The sequence below is a fragment of the Engraulis encrasicolus genome, chromosome 23, assembly GCF_034702125.1.
Source record: "Engraulis encrasicolus isolate BLACKSEA-1 chromosome 23, IST_EnEncr_1.0, whole genome shotgun sequence".
Lineage (NCBI taxonomy): Eukaryota > Metazoa > Chordata > Actinopteri > Clupeiformes > Engraulidae > Engraulis > Engraulis encrasicolus.
Window position 1 is genome coordinate 38,187,934 of NC_085879.1, and position 20,772 is coordinate 38,208,705.

General features: G+C 45.5%; 1 protein-coding gene across 1 annotated transcript in view; it reads left to right on the forward strand.

Moving 5' to 3' along the window:
* Positions 1-20,772, forward strand: part of med12 (mediator complex subunit 12) — an 83,619-nt gene that overhangs the window by 22,268 nt on the left and 40,579 nt on the right. The window contains exons 17-21 of the mRNA XM_063189791.1: positions 6,806-6,924; positions 7,330-7,473; positions 8,700-8,863; positions 11,597-11,728; positions 12,352-12,579. Of these exons, the coding sequence (XP_063045861.1) occupies positions 6,806-6,924; positions 7,330-7,473; positions 8,700-8,863; positions 11,597-11,728; positions 12,352-12,579 (787 nt within the window). The remainder of the gene's footprint in view (positions 1-6,805; positions 6,925-7,329; positions 7,474-8,699; positions 8,864-11,596; positions 11,729-12,351; positions 12,580-20,772) is intronic.

Genomic DNA, 20,772 nt, shown 5'->3' on the forward strand with positions numbered 1-20,772 from the left:
CTGCTTCCAAGCTCCACACAATCCTCTCCCCCTCTCCCCCCTTTCTCACCATTCCTCCCCACCCCCAGGAGCATGGTCCACTTAACAGCACATTCCTTCTATACAATCAGCTCCAGGCATCCACAGTTGTGCCCTCTTCACCACCCCACTCTCAATCGCTTTGCTTGGCCACTGGCCCTTCTCTACAATCAGCTCCATGCATCCATAATATCTCCACTGTCCATCACCATGCATCCATGCTGCACACAACGAGCCTGTCCTCTCCTCTGCTCATCCACTCCTCATCTCCTCCTCTCCTCCTCCTCCCCTCTCCTACAGGCATTAGCTTTCCATGGTCCACTAAACCACGTGTCGCCTCTCTGTCCATCATCTCCCTGTATCCACATATCTCTCCACACCTCCACTCATGGGCCTCTTCTCTCCACCTCTCTTCCTTCTCCCTTGGGGTATAAACTCCCGAGGGCCTCTGAAACACGTCCCTGTTGCTCCACGCATGGCTGTATCCTTTCTCCTCTCCTCTCCTCTCCTCTCCTCTCCTCTCCTCTCCTCTCCTCTCCTCTCCTCCTTTCTTCTTCCTTCCCTCCTCCTTCCCGTGGAGACGTTAGCTCTCCGTGGTCCACTTAGCCCTTCTCTCTCTCTCTCTCTCTCTCTCTCTCTCTCTCTCTCTCTCTCTCTCTCTCTCTCTCTCTCTCTCTCTCTCTCCAACAGGCCCCATGCATCCATATCTCTCCTTTCCACCACCCCCATCCAGCTCCACAAATAGCCCTAGGGGCATCATCTCTCCATAGTCCACTGAACCGCAATGCCCGTCTCTCAATCAGCTCCACACATCCTTGCTCTCCACCACACTCCCCCGTCCCCTGAAGCATCACCCAATGGGGCTCAGCTTCTCCCCCTTTCTCCTGCTTTCTTACTATCACCCCTTCTCTCCTCGCCAACCCAGCCTCCATGCTTCCTCTCCTTCCCCTCCTCTCTTTCTCCCCTCTCCTTCTCCCCTCCTCTCCTTCTCCTCTCTTCTTCTACCGTCCTCTCCTTCTCTCCCCCCCCCCCCCCCTCCTCCTCTCTTTCTCCCCTCTCCTTCTCCCCTCCTCTCCTTCTCCCCACATCTTCCCCCCTCCTCCTCTCTTTCTCCCCTCTCCTTCTCCCCTCGTCTCTTTCTCCCCTCTCCTTCTCCTTTCCTCTCCGTCTCCTCACACCACCTCTCTCTTTCTCCCCTCCTCTCCTTCTCCCCTCCTCTCCTTCTCCCCTCCTCTCTTTCTCCCCTCCTCTCCTTCTCCTCACTTCTCTACCCCGCTCCTCTCTCTATCTCCCCTAGAGGCACTCTCTCTCTCTCCATGGTCCACTGTCTTCCACACATCCGTCTCCCCCATCAGTCCCATGCACTCATCTCTCAATCTCGCCGCCACGCTTTATCCAGCACCACATGGGGCCTCTCCTCTCCTCTCCTCTCCTCTCTCGCTTGCTTTCCATGGGGCCACTAAAACAGACATCCATCTCTTTACCCGTGATCTCTCCATCCCTCTACCACAGACAGACAGTCCGACACTCACAAAGGTCTACGGCGCACAAGGCCTAAATCCCGTTCATGCTCTGCCCATGTCTTCCCATTACATCATCTGAAAGACAGCAAAAACACATCTCTCCATCTCCACCAAGCAGCTACACATGGGGCCTCTTCTCTCTTCCTCTCTGCACGGTGCGCCCACAGCAATACACTAGGCAACACTTTTTGGGCAGCCTTACTATGAGATTGTATTTGGACAGTTTATCACAACAACACTTATATTGGGGGAAATTGCATTGGAAGTAGACCAATTTCCTTTTAGTCCTTTTATTGCAAAATTTTGGAGCCAATTATGTCGTTGCCCAGCAACGTTGCCCAAAAAGTTGACATGTGTATCATCACCTTTAAACACATCTCCATCTCCATCTGCATCCCTCCTGCATGCTCCCCAAGCAGACCCACATGGGGCTTATTCTCTCTTGCTCTCTCTCCGTAGGCCAGTAAAACTCATATATCCATCTTTTTATTTCTCCATCTCTCCACCATCCTCTCCAAACACCACCACACGTTAGGCCTGTCCGCTGTTACCCTACCCCCCCTCCCAACCCGTTAACTGTCCATGGACCACTGATGCACATATCCATCTCTCTATCTATCTCTCCACCACACATGGTGTGTCTATCCTCCTCCCTTGCTCTCTCCCTGGTCTACTGAAACACACACCCATCTCCATCCATCTCTGCACCATGGTCTTCAAGCACCACGCATGGGTCTCCTATGCTCTCCTGCTCTAGCCTGGTCCTGACCATCCCATAATTCTACCATTTCATTTCGTATTCATGGTCTGGAGGTTGTTTGATCTGACACAATTGCGGGAAGGAATTTTTCGGAACAATCGGGATAAGTTGTTGAACAAACATGTCTGACGTCTATCTTTGGCAATGTAGGACCGTTTAACAGACACGTCTCTGACAGAACATCCTACTGTAGGATAAAATTGCATTGTAGGACCGTTTGTCAGAACACCAGCTAAAATCCTACTGCTCAAAATCGCTCCACAGAAAACAGTTACCAGACGCAGTGCGGAGCCAAGTCTCATAGAGGAAGTATTTAAGATGGTGCACGAGGCTACTCCTGCTCTACCTCTCCCTGTGGGCCACTAAACCTCGTGCTCAGTTCATCCATATCTATCCTCTCCCACCACCTCACCAATTGATTAACGCATTGGGGGCATTCTCTCCTCTCCTCTCCTCTCCTCTCCTCTCCTCTCCTCTCCTCTCCTCTCCTCTCCTCTCCTCTCCTTTTCCTCCTCCCTACTCCACTCCTCTCTTCCATGTCTCCCCTTGGGTCATCAACTGTCCATAGTCCACTGAAATTCCATACATCTCTCCATATCTTCAGCCATGTCTCTATCTACCCTGATTATCATCGACTTTCAAATCTCTTCGAGACTTGGTCAGACAAAGAACAATTAACGTTTCCCAAACGGCATGGTTGACCCGCCTCCCTTGGTTTGTTACTGGTTGTTTGCTTCCCAACAAAGTGGGAGGAGTTCCCTATTTTTCCCAGAGCTCAGAAATATTTGTATTGCTCCTGGCCTGACTAGAAGCAACGCTGAAGGTGTTGCGTCACTTGGAGGGTGGGGCCTGGCTAATCTCCACCATGCTCACCAAATATCACACATGGGGCCTGCCCTCTCCTGCTCTACCCCTCCCTTTCTATAGCTCTGTATGAGCCACTGAAACACATGTTCATGTGTCCTTGCATTCATAATACCAATCCTCTCCCACCACCTCACCAATTGCTCCACATGTGGGTGTGCCATCTCCTCTCCTTTCCTCCTCCTTTTCTCCTCCCTTCCTTTCTTTTCCTTTGCTCCTTCTCATTCCCTTTGGAGACATGAACTCCCTATGGTCCACTAAAGCACGATCCTAGTCTCCAATCAGCTCCATGCGTCCGTCTCTCCTCTCCTCTGATCTCCTCTCCTCTCTGCCTCTCCTTTCCTCTTTCTTTTCCCCTCTGTCTTCTTACTCCCCTCTGTCTCTTCCTCTCTGTCTTTCTCCTCTCCTCTCCCTCTCCCTCTCCTCTACTCTCCTCTCTGCCTCTCTTCTCTCCTCTTTCTCTTCCTCTCTGTCTTCCTCCTCTCCTCTCCTCTTTCTCCTCCTCTCCTCTCCTCTCCTGTCCTCTCCTCTCCTGCAACCCGCACCCAATCTCCACGCATGATCATCTCCTCTCCCCTCTCCTCTCGCCTCCCTCCCTCCCAAGGGACATTAGCCCTCCATGCTCCACTAAAGCATTCATCCTTCTCTCTCCTCCACCACCATCTCCTTGCATCCTTGACTCCTCTTGCTAAGGCACTTAAGCACAGAGGAGCCTTTCACTGGACGGCAGGAAATTAGTTGTCAGTGGGCGAAATGGGTTTTTTTTTTCTCTGTGTGTGGAGTTTGAACACTTGGCTAAATGGTCGGCTTGCTGTCTCATGAAGCGTAGATCCGTATTGGGCTTCTTGGGGTGTAGATGATGTATTGGAGAGCTGAGCCGACTTTTTGAGCATGCATGCATGCTGTGACTTGGACACTTCGAAGGTTATGGACGTTTTTTTTTTTTTTAAGTTTAAAGTGCTCTAGTCTGTGTGTGTTAGTGTGTGTGTAATTGTGCTTGAGGGCCATTTGCTACAGGCTTACACACACACACACACACACACACACACACACACACACACACACACACACACACACACACACACACACCACTTGATATTATGGCCATTTAAAAAAAAAAGTACTCCTGTCTTTCTGAGTGCTTGAGCTGCGACAGCTGCTTACATACACATACACACAGACACACGCACACATACACACATACACACACACACACACGCTCTCTCTCTCTCTCTCTCTCTCTCTCTCTCTCTCTCTCTCTCTCTCTCTCTCTCTCTCTCTCTCTCTCTGTCTCTGTCTCTGTCTCTGTCTCTCTCTCTCTGTCTCTCTCTCTCTCTCCCCCTCTCTCTCTCCTCCTCATTCCCACACACACACATACACAGTACCAATTGCTGTCATGGCCAAAGCCCCAGCCATCCATCTTCCATCAACACCACCACCACCACCCTCCTCCCTAATCACCGAGTGCCGACACGCTCGCCGCTAACCTCTGCCCCCCGCTCCGCTCCGCATTGCATATTCATACCTTCCGGACCCATCTCTATGCTAATTGCCACCTCCCGCTCGTTATGTTGGCGTGACGCCACTGACCTCTCGGTGGGGGGGTGCCGGGTGGTAGAGGAAGTGGATGGCAGAAATGAGTGTGGAGTAAGCGGGCTGGGGGTTTTGTTGGTGGGGAGGGGACGGCAGTGGGGGTTGATGGAGGTTCGGGAAGGGGGAGGGGGGTAGGAGGGCACTCACACACTGAGCGACAAGGCCTAATGACGTACTAATTAAACAACTGAATGTTTCGCTTCTGCCGGATTTAGCCCATGTCACATTGCCATCATCAACGCTGCGCTGCTGCCCGCCAAGGCGCCAGGCGGTCTGTCGGTCAGTCGGGCACGCACGTCGTCCCTGACGAGCACATTATTGCCATGGTGACAGCTCCTCATCGCCACCACACAACACCCCCACCACCCCCCCTAAAGATGGGCTCAAACTACTCAACTTTAAAATCGTATCAGATTTTGACTTTGGGTTGCACCGCACACATAAAGAGAATCGCAACTGCCAATCGCAACTGTCAATCTTAACTCCAATAGTACACACCAAGACAATGCCCGATGTTCTATTTCGAGTCGTAAATATCAACCAGGGTTTGATATCCAAGATCTCTGGCAACGGTTTGAACAGGCAAAATTCTATCATAGAACGTTGCACAAGACGAAGAAATCTTCCCTGACAATCGCTTGTGATGGTCTTGGGGGGTAACATTTCACCAATTATCATAAAGTTTTCAGCTGAGTCTCGGGCCGATGGTCGTGTAACTTGAGCACGCTTGCCGCTGTAACTTGCCCCATCCCCATCCCATACCGTCCCACTCTGTCCAGACTCTCTCGTTATTGAGGAACAGGGTCGACACAGAGAGAGCTACATTCAACCCTCCTGATAAACGGATGGCTCTCTTAATGAAGAGGCAATTATCCAGCAATCTCGTTTTGCTGGTTCCTTCCTCATCTGTAACGAGTGTTATCCACTGCTCACTCCTTCAACCTGCAGACAGGTTAAGCGTGCTTAGATTGTTTTTGAGTCCTCTCATCTAATTGGTAGTTGCCTGTGTGTCTCCCCCTCCACCTCAAGACTCAGGAATGTTGTTGATTGGCCCAATTATGTGTCGGTCATTTGGATCCCGTGTGTTTATTTGCCGGTAACCAGAGGACTGTGAGGCGACTAATTAGAAGGCCGTAATGAGCGGGAGAGTGCAGCACACGTGGTTGGGGATTGGACGGCTGGAAGCCTTCTGGTAGCTGGGAAACAGTGCAATTGGGGAGCCGAGGGGGAAAACAAACTGTATTCACTTCTAATTGAAGCCATGTGGCCTATTGTGTATGTGTTCAGTTTGTTTGTATTGTTTGGGTGTGTTTCAGGAGAGGAGGAGGAATTTGTTTTGGTTGTGTGTACTTGTGTCTAACCGAGTTGCTTGTTATGGCTCAATATGCTCTGGAGGAATCCATTTTAAGTGCTGTAGTTTTTTTTTTGACTGCTTTACTGAAACATAGTCAAGTTACAACTGTCTGATGTGGATGTGAAGTGCAGGCTTGTGTTCAATTTTGGAGGAAATTAACACTCACATTAGATAGAGGATGGAGCTGAGAAATTAAGGCTCTCTTACAGCATGTGGTGTTCAGTTACCTGCTTTGGGCCACATATTACGATGAGTCCGCCTGTCTGTCTATCTGCTCGCCCGCAGTATTTTAGGTCACCTGTGGGGGGTGGCAAACGCATCACGTGAATGAAGCCAAAGAGATTGGAATTTTGATAACGAGGAATCGAAACACGCCCACTCAATGCAAAAGCGTGTGCTCAAGTTGGGTCTCCTAACGGGCCGTTGTCTTCTTCTCTTTTGGAGGTGTATGCACAAGACGTGCACTACCGCCATCTACAGCGCTAAGGGGACTTAATTTATTCTCAACCGCAGGACTCTGAAGTACCTAACCTACGTTCTCCTAAAGGGGCGTTCACCCGACATAAAGTGTATACCGGAAAAGAAGGAGCCTAACTTATCTCTCTCTCATATTCGATTCTCTGATCAAGCCTTGCAAAGGTGCCAGGTTGCCATGTCTGATTGCTCTCGTTTGTATGGTTTGTGTATGTTCAGGAGGGGAGGAAGGGCAGAAGAGGAAGAGGAGCAAGCCGGAGGCCTTCCCCACAGCTGAAGACATCTTCTCCAAATTCCAGCATCTCTCACACTTTGACCAGCACCAGGTCACCTCCCAGGTACAGCCATTTGCATCCTGCTGGATTTTTCCCGCAAGTTGTCTGTGCATATTTGATGTGCGTTATTAAGACAACGTAAAACAGACTTCATTGGTTATACTGACACAATTTGACAGCAAGTTAATTTTAATTGGTAAATCAACAAACATTAATTATTTCTCAATATTGGATAAATCAAGCCAAATCAAAAGTAATTAACTCAACAAGATATCCTTATTCATTCACCTCTGTTATGTCGAGTAGACTCCGATGCAAAACACAATTTGTTGTGACTTCTATGAGAGAGTATAACTTGCAGCCTTAACCCAAATTCTGAATGATAGATATTCAAGTATGTTCTGGACCCTCATTGATGACATTATTGATCACAAATTATACTCAAATTCTGCTGTTTCTGATTGGCAGGTGTCCAGGAACGTTCTGGAACAGATCACCAGCTTTGCCTTAGGGATGTCCTACCACCTCCCCTTGGTCCAGCACATCCAGTTCATCTTCGACCTCATGGAGTACTCCCTCAACATTAGTGGGCTCATCGACTTCGCCATCCAGGTACGGAGGGAGTCACGCTTTGTTTGGGTGCACTGGATATGTGAAGTTAAAGACCTATTTTCCATATCTGCTTATTTTCCATATTAGCTGCCACTGATATCAATTGAACCAGCTACACCAGACAGAATTGCAGCGAAGATTAAATAAAAATAGCCCTTCTTTTCAATGAATCTTCCAAGCAACCTCACGTAATGCAGCCAGTGTAACCACAGCCTTTTGCCTACCCGAGGTGCTTCTGATATGGTTTCATATGATAGAATGATCCATGTACAATTAGTTTCATAGACCCCCCATCAGATTTTTGTGTGCTTACTTGCCTGAAACATTCTCAAGTTTCAAGCCATCTGATATGAATATGAAGTGCAGACTCTTGTCTTTCATTTGAGGATATCTACACCCAGATTGGAGGATTGAGTTATAAGGAATTAGAGCTCCCTTGTGCCTTGCTGGAGTGCTTGTGTAATTCATTAGTCTGGGCTTATGATACTTGAAGCCAAAGAAGTGTATCTCGTTAAGATAAGGAAATATCCTTCACTTTAAGTTGCTTCTGTGGCGTGCAATGTAAAACATTTGAGCCATAGAGCTAAATTCCCCTTTTTATTTCTCTGTAGAGTGCACATATCCGCCAAGTTAATATTTCTCCCCCTAAGTGCAGGTAGCACTTAAGTGTAATATTATGTAATATAATTATCCCATAGTTTGAATTGCAGGAGTTATGGTACCATCTTATCGAGATGCACACACACACACACACACACACACACACACACACACACACTCACTGAATTGGCAGCCCCCCGGCATTAGTTTAAGAAGTGTGGGCCTCGTAAATGGTAGTATGGGTACAGTGAACACCCACAGCAAATCAGAAGTAAAGAGAGGACAAGCGAGGAAGATTGAATACTAATTTCCCTCAACCGCTAGTATTGTATATCCTTGTGTGTGTCCGTCTGTGTGTCTCTCTCTATGTACTTGTGTGCCTGTCTGTTTCTGTGTGTGTCCGTGTTCGAGTCCGTCTCTGTGTCTGTGTTCGTGTGCGTGTGTGTGTCCGTCTGTGTGTCCGTCTATGTGTCCGTGTTCGTGTCCGTCTGTGTGTCCGTGTTCGAGTCCGTCTGTGTCCTTCTCTGTGTCTGTCTCTGCCTCTATGTTCGTCTTTGTGTCTGTCTCTGTCTCTGTCTCTGTGCCTGTGTCCGTCTGTTACTGACTGTGTCCGTTTCTGTGTGTAGCTGCTGAACGAGTTGAGCCTGGTGGAGGCGGAGCTGCTGCTGAAGTCGTCCAGCCTGGTGGGCAGCTACACCACGGGCCTGTGCCTCTGTATCGTGGCCGTGCTCCGACGCTACCACTCCTGCCTCATCCTCAACCCAGACCAGACCGCACAGGTCTTTGACGGGTACGTAATATGGGGTCATCCCTATGTTCCCCAGGTCCTATGTAACGTCCTGTACGTAAGGGTCCTATACGTAAGGGTCCTATACGTAAGGGTCCTATACGTAACTTAGGACCAGGGGAATATAGGACCAAGGGAACTTCGGTACGCTCCCCATAATGTATATTAATGGAATTTAAAGGTCTTTGGCGGGTGTATTGTAAAATATAGTACAATGTTTAATAGAGGCTGTGCCTCTGCATCGTGGTCGTGCTCAGGCGATACCACTCCTGCCACATCCTCAACCCAGACCAGACCGCACAGGTCTTTGACGGGTACGTATTATGGGGTCATCCCTATGTTTGCCGGATCCTATGTTCCCCACAACCAAGGAACTTAGGACCAGGGGAATATAGGACCAAGGGAACTTCGGTACGCTCCCCATAATGTATATTAATGGAATTTAAAGGTCTTTGGTGGGTGTGTAGTAAAATATAGTGTAATGTATAATATACTAGAGGCTGTGCCTCTGCATCGTGGCCGTGCTCCGACGCTACCACTCCTGCCTCATCCTCAACCCAGACCAGACCGCACAGGTCTTTGACAGATACGTAATATGGGGTCATCCCTATGTTCCCCAGGTCCTATGTTCCCCGCAACCGAGGAACTTAGGACCAGGGGAATATAGGACCCAGGGAACTCCCCGTAATATGTATTCATGGAATTTAAAGGTCTTAGAAGTGAAATATAGTACAATGTTTAATAGAGGCTGTGCCTCTGCATCGTGGTCGTGCTCCGACGGTCAGGTCTTTGACGGGTACGTAATAATATATGGTGTTAATGGTAATTAAAGGTCTTTGGCAGGCGCATAACGAAATATAGTAGAGTGCATACCGTAATAATATTGAGACTGTGCCTCTGCATTGTGGCCGTTCTCAGACAATACCACTCCTGCCACATCCTTAACAGGTCTTTGATGGGTACGTAATAATCACATGGCATACCAGGCCTGACATCACGGATGCTTTGTCCTTTCATGTGCAGTCTATGGTAATAATGTATACTATTATTAATGTTTCATGATGTTGAGGCTGCATCGTGGCTCAGACCAGGGGTGTCGTTCAGGGGGATGAAGTGTGACTGAGTCATCAGGGCCCCATGTATTTAGGGGGCCACACACAGTCCAGTTTATGAAGATATATGGCTGGGGGGGGTCCATTGGAGCGGACTGTGTACATAGGGCCCAAAATTTGCTGCTACACCCCTGGCTCAGACACCAGACCGCACAAGTCTTTGATGCATGCGTAATACATAATAATTAAGTGTTTATACACCCATGTGTGCGTAAAACACAGAATATCATTTATAATGTACCGGTAGTGCTCATACACTCAGCAGACCACACAGGTCCTCGATGGATGCGTTTAATAAGTACTTTTACCTTGTATTTTGAAATTGTAAACTTGCCAATTAAGTATTGTTTGTTTTTGGTTTATTGTTATTTGTTGAGTTCTTTCAATATCTAGTGCAGGGGTGTCGAACACAAGACCGGATGCGGTCTGCCAGTTGATATAATACGGCCCCCAGACTTGTAGAGAAAAATACTGAAGAATGTCAAAACAAGTAAATCTCTTGTCCGTTACAAAGGTGTTGCTTGAGAAAGAAATCTCCTTTTTTGCCAGCTGTTTACTGTCATAGCGCGTTCAGGCCGACTGAGAACCGTGCTGGAGCCCGTTCCCGCACCTAATCGTGAACCGGCGGTCGGGTTCACGCCACAGATATTAGCGTTCACAAACCGAAAGTTGGTTCGCATTGCGAACCGCAAAATACTTGTTTTTTCTCCGCGAACCGTGACTACAACGTGGGCATCTGCAGGTTCATCCGGGTAACACAGTCACGTGCAGAAACAGTTTAGAGCCCAGTATGAACACGGGAGGTTCGCAGGTAAGCACTTTAGTGCTGAACGTAACTGGTGCGGGCACCGGCACCGGCTCCGTTCTGGTCGGCCTGAAAGCCCCATCAGTGCTCCTGATATACCTGCTGAAATCCACCTCCAGATGATTGACAAGCAATGTGATTCCGATATGAAGCAGTAATGTGCAGTATGTTGCAATTACCTTACTGGTCCGGCACACTTGAGATCAAATTAAATGCATGTGGCCCCGGAACCGAAATGAGTTTGACACCTCTGATCTAGTGGAAAATTGGTTTATTACAGCGTAGGACCTTTGCCGAATGTGGAAATAAGATTTTTGGAGAGTTCGACCCGTATCGTATGCCAATTTCGATTGCATTATACCTAGTGTACCATCTCTTGCATCACATTGATGAATATTGTATGAAAACGACTGAAACATAATGGCGTACATATTTCCAGTCTTGCATATGAAATTAATACGAAAATGAATTTCATTGTTTTTCACAGACAAATAATGTAATGTGTGATCACAGCTTTGATGTTTGAATCAACATGAGACTTGCTCCTTCCTACATGGTTAATGCAGTACCTTGTACTCAGTTGTGTTACTTAATCTCTTGCTGACACTAGCAGCAACTTGTTTGTTGTGTGCCCTGATTTTTTTTTCTTTCACCGTGATGCATTTCACATTGGAGTTTTTTCTTTTATTTATGGCTGTAGGCGCGATTTTAAGAGCTTTACCCATGGGGTGTTTATAGCTGTTGTTTGTTTGTGGTTGTGCTGTTGTGTTTTTTTCCCCCGCTCCATTTGTGCTGACGGCTTTTTGTTTTTGCCTGCAGGCTGCGCATCGTAGTGAAGTCTGGCGTGAACCCAGCGGACTGCTCGTCAGCCGAGCGCTGCATCCTGGCGTACCTGTACGACCTCTACACCTCCTGCAGCCACCTCAAGAGCAAGTTCGGGGAGATCTTCAGGTAAAACACCTCAACAACACAAGAGTTCAAAATGAAGAAGGAACGTCTGTCAATGTCAAACTGACACAAGAAGTTTAAAACCCTGAAGAAGAATAGATTTCTTTCCATTTTTTCTATATATCTTCTTGTCTATCTCTTCTTGTCTCTCTCATCTCATGTCAAGGTAATATAAGAAGTTCAAAAAGTATACCTTTTTTTTTTCTAGCATTTTTTTCCCCTTATGCTCCGTTTTTGTCTTGCAGCTTTGAAAAAAAATATCTCCCAACTACAGCAAGTTCTACTCCAATGTCAAACTGATTGAAGAAGTTCCAACATTTGAAAACCTAAAGATTTCTATCTATTGATTTTTTTTATTTCTTTGTTTTTTATGTGTGCATCCTCTTGTCCCTTACGCCATGCTTCGACAGCGTGCTCTGCTCCAATGTCAAACTGAACTAAGAAGTTCAAACACTGAAAGAATATTGATTTCTTCTATTGACTCTTAATGTCTTTGTTTTATGTATCCTCTTGTCCCCATCATCACTCTTCCACAGTGAGTCCCGTCATTGTAAAAGTATAGATTTCTTTCGATCGATTTTTTTAATTGATGTGGTGCAAATCTCCTCTGTCTTTTTTGCCTGCAGCGAGTTCTGCTCCAAGGTGAAGAACTCCATCTACTACAACATCGACCCGTCGGACTCCAACATGCTGTGGGACCAGACCTTCATGATCGACGCCATCGCCAACCCCTCGGCCCACAACCTCAACCACTCCATGGTGGGCCAGCTGCTCAACGACAGCGCCGCCAACCGCTACAGCTTCGTCTGCAACGTGCTCATGGACGTCTGCGTGGACCACAGAGACCCAGAGAGGTATGCACGTCCTTTATTCTCTCTGGTATTTTTATTGTTCTCTTTTTGGTTTGGTTAGTGAATGTTTGCTGATGCTAGCTGCTACGGCTTAGTCTGCAACGGGCACATGGACATCTGCGTGGATCACAGAGACCCCAAGCGGTGTGCCATACACAGTTGTTGTTGTTGTTTTTTTTTTGTTTCGTTTTTTTAAGAGAGGGCATGGACGTCTGCGTGGACTATAGAGACCCAGAGAGGTTTGCCATGCACATTTTTTTTGAAGAAGGGATATATCTTTCTTTGATGTGGAAAACTTGGGTAACAGCCTCTTAAGCCTCGTTCACACACATTTCTACTAGTTACTAGCACAGCGAGTGAAGTCAACAGAATGTGTATGTGTTCCAGCGAGGTGAGGAGGAAGTAGGGGATGGGTGTACAAGCGATGCAATATGGGCAGATTCCGAGTTGAAAATATGTTAACTTTCAGCGAGGAGAGTAAGCGAGTAACCAATTGGAATGAGTTCGGTACTTCACGCTTGTGCATTGGCAGTTCAAGCCGTAGGAACCTTAAGCAAACGTTCCATGAGCGAGTGTGCGAGAAGCGAGTGTTGTATGTGAAGGTAGCTTTAGAGTCAGTTAATGCACACTATGTGCTCATGGACGTCTGCATGGACCCAGACAGCTATTCCACACATCACAGCGTTTGATTGTTCCCTAATAAGGAACGTGAACTCTGTTTAAACTGTCGTGAGAGGTTAGTTTTACCCTACTGGTGATGTGTTGTTGCAATGGTAATCCTGCTCAGCACGAGAGGAACCGCAGGTTCAGACGTTTGGATCCACCATTTTCACATCTCTTTCTTTGATATGGAAAACTTGGCTTAAGGCCCTTAGCGTCAGCAAACGCATACTACGTGGTATATACCAACTGCTACAATGTGCTCTCCGCGGACCATGGCGACCCTGACAGGTACACTACACACTACCTTTTCATTCCATTCCTTTCTTTTTGTAGAGAGGGTATCTCTTTCTGTGGTGAAGGAAACTTGGTTATAAGGCTTGTGGCGTCTGCAAACACATGCTTCATGGCAGTGGCGTAACGACACAGCAATAGGCCCGTAAGCAACATTATCTGTGTGGGCCCCATATAAAGTATAACACATGATAAAGGTCCAGGATAGGGCGACAGTTCCATCAATCGGCCTTCATAGTAGTATGATCACACATCACACACAGACAAATGGTGACAGCGCACCTTGAACGGAACCTTTGATGACAGCGCATCACCACATAAACCAAAACATGCTGACGGCACACCATGCATGTCCATGAAAACACATTTGGTATGCTGCACACATCCACGAAAACACGTAGGCATAAAACCCCGAAAAAATCAGACGAGCCAAACCTCAGTGTATTTGAGTGTATTTGAGTGCATTTAAAACGTTATCACTTTACACCTGCAAAGTGACCACACCGAAGCGCGACAGACCAATCCAGGAACCCACTAAAACTAAGTTAGTCCTCCTATGTTGCCAAAATGAAACTCAAGAGACTAATTGTTAGTCTTTGAGACAGATATGCAGTCATTGCTATGCACAGTAGGCTACTAATCATGCAAATACATTGACACTAGTTGCAGGTTAAGCTTGTGTCTGAAATGTCTGTGAAACATTCACGCAGATGCATTATTATAACCGATCTATTTTCAAGCACCACCCTTTCCTTCAACGAATGTGCAGTAGCCTACTCCTCTGTCGTTTCGGCATATCTGCATTGAAATGCCATATATGGAGATTTTCCAAAGTGTTCATGAAGACATGTAAAAGCAGAACAAAGACGAGCACGGACTGATTTTAAGCGCACGAAATTTGAAAAAAGAATGTTACATCATCCGTGTCCGTCTACATAGCGCAATAACCATTTAGCCAAACACACTTCAAAACGTGAGAGGCTTGTGACAACAATTGCACCAGGCAAAATAAACCCAACTCAGCATGCCACGGCCGGCAAAATTAACAACCAAATGTCCTTACCTTACCATAAAACGCTGCCTTGATCCCAGGGCTTCTCGCAATTATTCCATTTGACTTAAATCCACAGTTCAACACACGCAACGCGGCTAGCAAGCTGGATATGTGGCGTGCTAACATTGTTTTGCTTGTTCTTTCCTGTTTCACGTCTGCATCAAGGCTGTCGGGGAAATGTCCCATATCAGTCGGGTGCTATCTCGTCGGTTTTTGAACTGGCCAGGTTGTCATCTTCTGTAAACCAGCTGTCACTGTCAGAGTCAGACCCCCTGCTTCTAGCACAACAAGGGGGCCAGATACCTTCACAGTCCCCCTCTGTCCATAGTTCTCTTCTTGGTCGCAATCTTCACTGTAGCTAGCAGGAACAACGTCCACCTTTCCCTCTCCGGCTCTTTGAAAGGAGTTTATTTTCGGAAGTTTTTTTCGTTCTTCCAGCAGCTCCTCTTTCCGTTTTCTTTTTTGAAATCCGCTTCGGTGCTTCTTTTTGTTATCCATCGTCGCCAACACATTGTTAAAGTTTAGATAATATGATTTCTTTTTTTTCTAATGTGATGTGACGTCTTGCACGTTGCACCAAAGTTCTTCCTGTATGGACGCACGTCGGCTACGTAACATGTTAAAATTAGTTCATCATAACCCATAACCCATAATTCCAAGTCGTAATGTAAAAAATAAAAGACTCAAATACACCGTATTGTTAAGATATTTATTGCGGTTTCAGTGTTTCCCACAGAAATTTTGGAAACTATGGGGGCAGCCGGGGTTTATTTTGTCCGGGGGGGGGGGGGGGGTCTTCTCACACGGGGCCTTTTTTTTTTGTGTGGGGGGGGGGGGGGGGTGGTGTATTCTTGCAGCGTAAATGCAAAACGGCAAAACAATGACTACAGTATGACATTGGCGCATGGAGAAACTGTAGGCCTGGGCCTATATTTCAGCCATTTATATTTTGAGAAATAAGGCTACATAAGATTTTACCCATGACTTGTATAATAGTAGTACATTGTCATTGTCAAAAAATGCAGTACAGTGAATAATTTCCGTTTACAACACATTTTCATTCGTCCCTCATGCAGGGGTCTGGGAAACAATAATAAAACAAAATAGGAGCAGAGATAAAAATTTAAGAGCACTGTGAAATTGTTAACGCATAGACAAAAAAGGGTCTTAGAGGGTAGCTATGCCTTTTCCCCCACACATATCTGTAAGGCGTACACATTCTACATGAGGGGGTGCTGGTCACAGGGCCAGTTTTTTCCAAATTCCTCCCATTATAAAAGGGCTGAACAACATATTACACATTTATGTCTATATTCACATTCATTACACATTAATTTCTATATGCAGCCCGATGTCTCCTCTGCTGTGTCAATGAAGGTCTGTCACCAAACTCATTATAACTGTAAAACAAAGCCTAGGGAGTGTTAGTAAACTCCATCCCAACTGTCCCTTCTCTGAAGCGTTTTTTTTTATATTGCTCCCAAACCCAAGTAAACTACAAACAAGTTGACTAGGCTTTTGATCCCTGTCTTTCAAGCACTTGTGGTTCTCTCTATAGCAGGGTGCCCAACCTTTTTTTAACCAAGATCTACTTTTGAAGTTGATGGTCTGCCGTGATCTACCAAGTCAAATTCAAGGATGTCAGTATAAAAAATTTAAGATCACCATTTATTAATCGCCATTATTATGAACAAAATGTTTTAGTAGGCTACTATGGCCGTATCTTTTCAGTGTGTTTTTAAAGTGTGTTGAATAGCCTATCTTTACAAAGCAATGCAGCACTGATAGTATGCAGAGATAATTTCAGTCATACACAAGTCATAAACAACTGAAACAATTTCAAAATGATAAACATTTGGTATATAAAAGGCACATAGGCCCTATTTCTAAAATATGATGAAGCATTATCATGCCTTCAGTGGTATAGGCTAAAAATTAAAAAGGGCTCAGAAATTCACCATTTGTTATGGGTAAATAGTAGGCTACTATGAGAGAGAGACAGAGAGAGACAGAGAGAGAGAGAGAGCAATGAGAGAACTCATTGGATTGGTTAACACCCCTGTTAAGTGTGACTTCTTCTATGAAGGTTTTTTTTTTCAGCTCTCTGGGACAGCAAAGGCTTTCTATTGTGAGTTTGGCCAATCGTTTTGTCCACAACTGAAGCAAGAAACAGCACAAATTGAAGTGAATTCCATACATGTCAACAACTAACATTTCCCTTACACGCGGCACGCGATGTAATTTGTAAACGCAGTTAGCGATGATGCATGCGACTAGCGATTTGGACGAAGATCCTCGCATAGATAACGCATCGTTGCGCACATGTTCTGTTACTCACCCGATGTTACACGTGTGCACACATGAATCAACTGTAATACCCTTACGGTCACTTCCTAATGCTTTCCCCTCATTCTGTGTTACCCTGGCACTACTTATCTAACCAATACAGAGTCTATAGGATGTATTTACTCCAGGAGGAAAATGCGAAGGAAATTCAAAATCGTAATTTCAAATCGTTTTTAACAAAAACGGATATCGTTAAAAAAAAAAAAAAAAAAAAAAAAAAAAAAAAAAAAATTTTTTTTTTTTTTTTTTTTTACATTTTCGTAAACTATGGCGGCCAAATTTAAACTATGGCGGGCCGCCATAGTTTCCTCAATGTATGGGAAACACTGGGTTTGAAACATATTATATGACTGTATTTTTAAAGAACCGTCTAATGAACTAAACATAATTATTAGCACAATATTAATAGTGCCATGGCTTTGCCATTGGTGTCGTGTTTAAACGGCACACCGTCATGTTGGACGGTGGCATCTGTTGTGATATTAATACGGTCCGGTCAACGTCTTTTACTAAAAAGGTTTGTAGGGGAATTTTCTGCGTGTGTAGAGACGTCCTAGACTTCAATGCCGATGGGGGCCCACCAGGGCCTAAGAGGTCGTGGGCCCGTAAGCAACTGCAGTCCCTGCTTACCGATAGTTACGCCACTGCTTCATGGTACATGATTATCGATACAGCTTTGTTTGCAACATGCTCATGGACGTGAGCACGGACCATCGTGACCCTGAGAGCAACACTCTGCTGCTTCTAAATGGATCTCAGCCCTTTTATGGCAGACTCTTAGCCTCATCCACATATTGTTGTATACGGTATGTAATGTATGATCAACGTGTGTTTGCTGGAGTAAACTGCTGCGGCTTTGGTCTTAACATACTCATGGGCACGTCTGTGGAACACTGCGCTCCCAGGAGGGCACATTTACTGTCTCTTTTGGTTTGCAAGCAAGTGAAGAAGCCACAGGGAACCCCAGAGCCACACTGTTCCTTTCACACGCAAAGCTCCTTTAATTAACAACATGTTTGCAGTACATTATTCCCAAAGCATAAAGAGCAATGCAATGGTCATTATTGTGTGTGTATGCCACTTGGACCCCGAAAGACTTCGTTTTTTTAATATATATATATTTTTAAATATTTTTTTAAAGTATTTAGCCCTTTTTTGGTTAGTGGAACTTGGGACTCTGAGATGCACACTGTTCCTTTCATTCTATAGCTTTTGAGAAAGTTTTTATTAAGACTGGGCATGTAAGAGGCACAAAAGAAAATGATTGTGTGCAGACCACAAAGATGTTGAGACCCTTGCTTGACCCTCGTCTGTCTTTTTCTTGCATGTTGCAATTAAGAAGTACGCAGGAAGCAATTGGAGGGAAACCACAGGTCCCTTGGGGAAGTGGTGCACTCTACCTTTCAAATACACTATCCAACTGGCTTTAATTAGCAACACTATTGAAATACAGTCTCGCTGAAGCATACAGAGCAATACATTTGTAGAACTTTTTCAGACTTCATAAAATGTTATTGAGCCATTTTTTTTATTTGCTGCATTATCTGCTGTAATGTAAATTGGATGGTGCAAAAGTAGATAGGATGTGAGTGGCAGAAAGATATATTGGGTAAGATCGACGAGAAAAATGCAAACTGGATAGTGGCCGCGTTTACGGTACATGATTTTTTAAAATGATGAATTAATAATTCAGAATGAAAGAGTTCTGTCAAGTTGACATTGCATTTTCATTTAATTCCGAATGGTGGAGCATTTTATATGATGATTTGAAAGCGGAATTAAATTGAGTTCGGGGGGCGCTGTGGCTAGGGCTGAGTACCGATCAGAATTTTTCGGTTTCGGTTCCGGTTCCAGAACCTACGTTTCAATGCCGGTTCCTGACGGTGCCATTTTCGGTTCCTAATTTATAAACACTGGATGAAATGTTTAAAAATCTTAAACGACCACAGAGCCTACCTCATTATCCAGTTGAAGTTCCCGGGAATTTATTTTAAATTGAGAACTACAATCTAAATCCAACCCTATCCATTTCGTGGGTGTGCATCTTTGCATCGGAGCATCAGGTCATAGTCATACAGTCGATGTTCATGGCAATCGCACAGATAATCGTGCGAATTTACCTGATTACAAACTGAACCAGCATGAAGTTTTGCATCAGCCCCAGACAACTTGAGCGGCAAAACAACAAGGAGAAACTCATATTTCATTTTTACGCTGCACACGCTCCTTTTAAAACATGCCCTGTGTGAGGGGATTTTGGCCTCGCGCAGGGACTGTTAAATGGAAAAGCATGGTGTACTGTCTGACCTGTCACTGCCGTCCCGTTGACTGTCAGGATTTGGCCTGTTGAAACTTTTCCAACTTTTGTCTTAAAATCAGGCAATTTTGCAGTTTTTTGTAGCTAACAGGTATGCTGTTCTTGCAAACACTTTTAAAACAAGTAAGGTCGCCAAATTCCGCCCACTTCACTGATCACTTCACTGTGAACGTGATAATGTCACTATTTCAAATACTATTTGATTATGCTATCGTATATTTTTGGATAGCGGCAACTGTGTAGATGAGGTAATGAGCAATATTAGCTACCATTGGTGGCCCTTTCTATCGTAATTTGGAGATAACGCCCAGCATGTCCAAAATCTAGTTTCAGCACAATTCGCCGGCGAAAGGCTCCCAATTCCGCCCGCTTGATTTCAGGTCACGATATTTCCGTTAGCCTACTGTTATTCCTTCATGCTGTTTTGCTTATTTCGTTCACACTTGTAGTCCTAAAGCGAAACAGGGAAGCAGCCAGGGCGAGTTTTTAGCCAGAATGTCGTCGTGAAATTAAAGTTCCACCTTCATGCTGCCGTTACGACACCCTTCACAATGCTGTTTATGGCCGTTTGACTCAGTTTTAAATGTCATCACCGTTTCAAATTGTAAGCATACAAACTCCGTATCATGTCAATATCCATTCCTGACTTAAACAGTGGATACATAATTAACTATCATCACTTATAAGTAGGCGGGCGGATTTGGGGAACGGGCGGAGGCGACTTGGCTATAGCTTGTTACGCACGCAGTGAAGCACTGGGCGCGCTCTGTTTCGAGTTCTTTGCATGGTCCGTAATTATAGGCTACCAAACGGAAAAAAATATCCACATAGAAGAAATCAAGTCTTCAGTTTCAATAATCCACGTTACTGCGTTCCGTGGCACAAATGTAGGCTATGCCTACCATAACACACAAAGAAAGTCTCTCGCGGCCAAAAGTGACTGAGCTCACCTGATGCTTCTGATGGGCTATGAGTTTACATTTTATTGACATGAAATTTAAACTTTGCAATGATTCACGGTGTAATCCAAAAAGTCAGAGAATGCGCGCACCCACCACTAAAGGGAAAAGGTCCCCAACACTGTTTGATGATTCATGGTGGAGTGAACAGTGTTGCCGACTTTTACTTTCCTCATACGCCGATGTAACCATCTGCGTGAGAATGATGGAATGCTTCGTTTGCACACCTCTTGCTGTTTCTTGGCTCGCAGTGGCTGTGTCGAAGACAAAGTCTGAATTCTTTGCCGTCTACAAACGCTAGAAATAGGCTACTCTTCTCGGTAAACCTACACAAATTAAAGATGGGCTGATGGTAGTTTCTCTCGTAACAGCGTTAGTATCCATAGATGATTTGACGACCTGTTTAAAAGGGGGTTGTAGCCTGCCAGCAGTCTCTGCAAGCCCGAATGATCACAATTAATGTTACCAGATTTTTTTTGCCAGAAGCGACTGCTGTTCTGACTGCGTTAACGTTCTGAGGTTATAAATGCGAAATGATAACTGGCGTGATGGACATCTAGGAACCG